Raw genomic sequence first — 4,946 nt, 5'->3', positions numbered from 1 at the left:
CTGTGATTTTGATTGTTGTTGAAATATCTCTAGTGACTAACATTAAAATGGCCCATCTTTAATCCTACACCAATTGCAACAGACAGCCTTCAATCACTACATTCACTTCAGTACACAGTGGCGTCTCTCTGAAACTCAAGATATTACTTGCCACAAAATATTATGATTGAATTTGGTTCAAAACAAGATAGATACAAGTAATGAAAATAAAGCTTACATTAGTGATTTCATATTTAGGAATTTATTCATGGCTCTGTGCGATATACAGTAGTTACAGCTATACATGTGGTTACAGCTACCCAGCTCACTCCTTTTGATAGCATGTTCACACCTTGATTAACCATCTGAAGTAAATCCCACCTTGATGGGTGATGCCCCAGGTCTGATATCAGTGCTAGGCAAGTAAGGACATTGTATGGGGAGCAGCTGTAGCCTCAGCCCCTGGTAATTAGAGGCAGAATCTGTTGAAACAGATGCAACAGCCGGTAGTACTTGATTTAGCTAGTCGTCACAGTCTGGATCGCGCTCTGTGTGAATTAATCAGAAATCCCTTAAATCTCCAATTCACAACACCTAAGAGACTCTATCCTTCTTTCTCAAACACATAACCTCCCCTCCCTCCCTCCCTAACAGAAACACAGACAAATCAGAGGGAGCAGATTTGCATTTAAGTCAAAACACTATGTCAGGAATAGCAGGTGTTGTATTTGTCCTGTCTGATCTGAACAGGAAATAACAATGAACTGCTCATACTTCTGCAGAAAATGATATTCAACGCTCACAGATATGAGTATTTTCTCTTGGGCAGATTATACAAATAATGTCTACATACTTCAACTTATCTATTTACATGGATATTGGAACAGATGTTTCAAACATACATTCTCAAAGTGCTGCTTCGGCCCAATATTGCTCAATATTGCAATATTCTGAATTAAATGATGTACTTTTTGTACTTTCCATAATTGACATGCATCAATGACAAAAATATGTGTAAGACAGTATGGTATATTACATGTGGTATATGCACAGATCTGCACAGACTTTTATGAACCACACAGAACCTATGGTTGAGCCAAATCATTAAATAGCTAATTGCATAAAAAAAACATGTTTACAGTGACTGCATACAGCTACAGTTATCTGCCTTTTGAAAGGATGAATAATTAATTGCATTTTCTGACCACGTGAGTCCATTCCACAGCAACACAATTCAAGTCGTGGCTGAAACTGAATTGAAGAGTCGAAGATCGATCAAGCTAATCAGCTTGTAGAGTCCATGATGAAGGTCTCAAAGTCTGGGTTCAGGTCAGTCACCAGGGCGTCCACAAAGTCCTCAATGGTGGGCTGTCTCTGCAGCATCCCTGTGTCACACAGATACACGGACAGGGATTGAGCATATTGCCCTTTAAAAAAGGTTTATATGCTGTCACTGAAGTAAAACTCCTCCAATGAATTGAAGTGAAACACCCGAGTTAAAATATAAAAGCAGAACTTTCAGTTAAATAAGATATAGCTTATGGCCTGTAGTGGATGTCAGGTAACACGGAGACAATTAATTAAATGCAAGAGTACATAGAGAAGTGTACTAATGTCCCTTTAAAGTTGTCCTCAAGAGTAAACACTCCTAAGTTCTCATTTGTTGTTTCAACACTGCAACAGTACAAACGTCAAAAGGTGTGATATCTTGAGGGGGTAGAGTGTCTCAATACACATAATCTCCTTGCTAGCCTGCTCCAGTATGTTTCTAACAGGCCATTCGGAGCAGCTCTGGGAATATGTGTCTGTGTTATGAGAGTCTGTCTGGTAGCTCATGCACGGAGCGCACACTCTCTTCACAATTCCGCTGCACTCTCGCTTTGAAGTCAGTTCATTTCCCCCTTGTGTTGCTGCCAATGTAAATAGGCACTCCCCTCTCTCCCTCCTTCCTGCATGGGTCACCTCCAACACACACACACACACACACACACACACACACACACACACACACACACACACACACACAAGCAATAGACAGGCACTAAAAAGAAAATATAGATACAATTTTTTAATAAAAATTCAGGAACAAAACACTTGCATTTATAACCACATGCAAAGGTGCAACCCACAGAGACCCCCCCCCACAGCAGGGAGTCCATCTCTGAGAAGTTCCCTTCCTAAAACTGGCTGAGCAGTTGGAAAATGAGCCCTGAATCAGCTTGGCCCTGGCCTGCATTAAACTGGCTGCCTCCCACACTGGAGCCTGGCCTGAGAAACAGACCAGGGTTCATCTTCCCCCTTAGCCACCAGGCAGAAGCAGGTTTCACGCTGCCTGCCCTCCCTCCCTCCCTCCCTCCCTCCCAACAGCAAGATAGGGGTACAAACCAGAGCACAATCACAAGGCCTCTGAACCAAGGTTCTAAACCCACATGAAGGTGGTGGTTTTCAGGCACTCGTATGATAGGGGTTTATTAAAAACTAGATCATGCTTGATGTTCTGCTTGTGAGCATTATGCTTGGCTGATCGTGGCATTGGATAACATGTTCTCTGGTAGAAAAACATCCATGGCAAATCCTTGGCAAATCGCGCTGTTAAGACAAGGATGCCCTTTGCAACCACGTACCTATATGAGAGTGGATTCTTCGCCCTCACTAGCATGAAAACTAAATACAGGCAAAGATTGTGTGTGGAAAATGATATAAGACTGAGCACACCCTTCTCATTAATCTGTGGTGAGTTATTCACAATTTTCAATTAACAAATAAGGTTTTATATGTAAGATGGTTAAATAAAAGAGCAAAATTATTGATTATTATTTGTGCCCTGGTCCTATAAGAGCTCTTTGTCACTTCCCATGAGCTGGGTTGTGACAAAAACGCACACTCATTCTTATGTTTAATAAATGTATCGTATAGTGTGTGTGTGGCAGGCTTACAATGATGGCAAAAAAACTATATTTGAGAGTGCGCTGACCCTGGTGCTAGAGGGGTATGCAGCTGGAGGTTGAATGTTCGAAGGGATACAGGACTATAAAACTGACCTAGAGGATGATACTGCAGTAGTACAATATTTGGCTAAACCTGCTATTTTCAATTGCAGAAATCTATGGACTATTCAAAGCTACATGTTTTTCTTTCCTCACAAAACTATGATATTATAGGGCAGTAATATAATATTGCATATATGAACCTTAGAGGGCTAACCACTAAATGCTATGCATGCACGGTTTAACTCAAATGAATTTTCACAAAAACATGACATCATTGGGCTGGGAATAGTGAGCTCATCTAAGTATCTCACCACAGATCTCACTCTGCAGTCACTGATCTGGATCCACAAGGTTGTCTGCAGCATCACCAGCACTTTCTCTAACAACAGCAATTTCCAGACACCTCTCCACAAGGGGATTTGCAGTGGGCTGGCCGGGAGCCTGCAGCCTGCCGTGCTGCAGGTTAGTCTGTTAAATAAGCATGGAGACTAATCTGCATAACCAGAGTCACAATGTGACAAAGGAGCAACCAGCAGGTAAACGCCAATGATGTATATTAACACCAGAATGCAAAGCCATCGGTCGGCCATATTGGTACGCCTCAGAAGGAGTAGTCCTCCATAGGAATGAATGAATGAATTTTTACAGTATTTTAATTGTTTCAAGGATAAAATTACAAGTATTTTTTGTTGTTGTAGTGGGGACAGTGACATTAACACTAATATACACACACACACACACACACACACACACACACAGTACCAGTCAAAGGTTAGGACACACCTACTCATTCAAGGGTTTTTCTTTATTTGTACTATTTTCTACATTGAAGAATAGTGAAGACATCAAAACTATGAAAAAACACATCATGTAGTACCCCAAAAAGTGGTAAACAAAGCAAAATATATTTTATATTTGAGATTCTTCAAAGTAGCCACCCTTTGCCTTGATGACAGCTTTGCACACTCTCGGCATTCTCTCAACCAGCTTCACCTCGAATGCTTTTCCAATAGTCTTGAAGGACTTCCCACATATGCTGAGCACTTGCGGTCGAAGTCATCCCAAACCATCTCAATTGGGTTGAGGTCGGGTAATTGTGGAGGCCAGGTCATCTGCTGCAGCACTCAATCACTCTCCTTGGTCAAATAGCCCTTACACAGCCTGGCGGTGTGTTGGGTCATTATCCTGTTGAAAAACAAATGATAGTCCCACTAAGCGCAAACCAGATGGGATGACGTATCGCTGCAGAATGCTGTGGTAGCCATGCTGGTGGAGTGTGTCTTGAATTCTAAAAGAGAAATCACTGACAATGTTAGTAGCAAAGCACCCCCACACCATCACACCCCTCCTCCATGCTTCACAGTGGGAACCACACATGCGGAGATCATCCGTTCACCTACTCTGCGTCTAACAACGACACGGTGGTTGGAACCAAAAATCTCACATTTGGACTCATCAGACCAAAAGGACAGATTTACACTGGTCTAATGCTTGTATTACTTGGCCAAAGCAAGTATCTTCTTATTGGTGTTCTTTAGTACTGGTTTCTTTGCAGCAATTCAACCATGAAGGCCTGATTCACGTAGTCTCCTCTGAATAGTTGATGTTGAGATGTGTCTGTTACTTGAACTCCGTAAAGCATTTATTTGGGCTGCAATCTGAGGCGCAGTGAACTCTAATGAACTTATTCTCTGCAGCAGAGGTAACTCTGGGTCTTCCTTTCCTGTGGCGGTCCTCATGAGAGCCAGTTTCATCAAAGCGCTTGATGGTTTTTGTGACGGCACTTGAAAAAACATTCAAAGCTCTTTTAATGTTCCACAGACTGACCTTCATGTCTTAAAGTAATGATGGACTTTTGTTTCTCTTTGCTTATTTGAGCTGTTCTTGCCATAATATGGACATGGTCTTTTACCAAATAGGGCTATCTTCTATATACAACCCCTACCTTGTCACAACACAACTGATTGGCTCAAAGCA

At 41.8% G+C, this 4,946-nt stretch overlaps 1 protein-coding gene across 2 annotated transcripts in view; it reads right to left on the bottom strand.

Moving 5' to 3' along the window:
- Positions 1-221: 221 nt before the first annotated feature.
- The window catches only part of LOC115163509 (mitochondrial intermediate peptidase), a 35,600-nt gene continuing 30,875 nt past the window's right edge, over positions 222-4,946 (bottom strand). Inside the window, exon 19 of one of the 2 annotated variants that reach the window (XM_029715485.1) lies at positions 222-1,364. In XM_029715485.1, the coding sequence (XP_029571345.1) occupies positions 1,264-1,364 (101 nt within the window). In that variant the 3' untranslated portion in view covers positions 222-1,263. Of the gene's footprint in view, positions 1,365-3,118; positions 3,438-4,946 lie in introns of those variants that run through there. The other variant, XM_029715484.1, reaches the window with a different exon arrangement.

This window comes from Salmo trutta, chromosome 26, assembly GCF_901001165.1.
Source record: "Salmo trutta chromosome 26, fSalTru1.1, whole genome shotgun sequence".
In the NCBI taxonomy this organism is placed as follows: domain Eukaryota; kingdom Metazoa; phylum Chordata; class Actinopteri; order Salmoniformes; family Salmonidae; genus Salmo; species Salmo trutta.
This window is presented reverse-complemented; position numbering and strand designations above follow the sequence as displayed.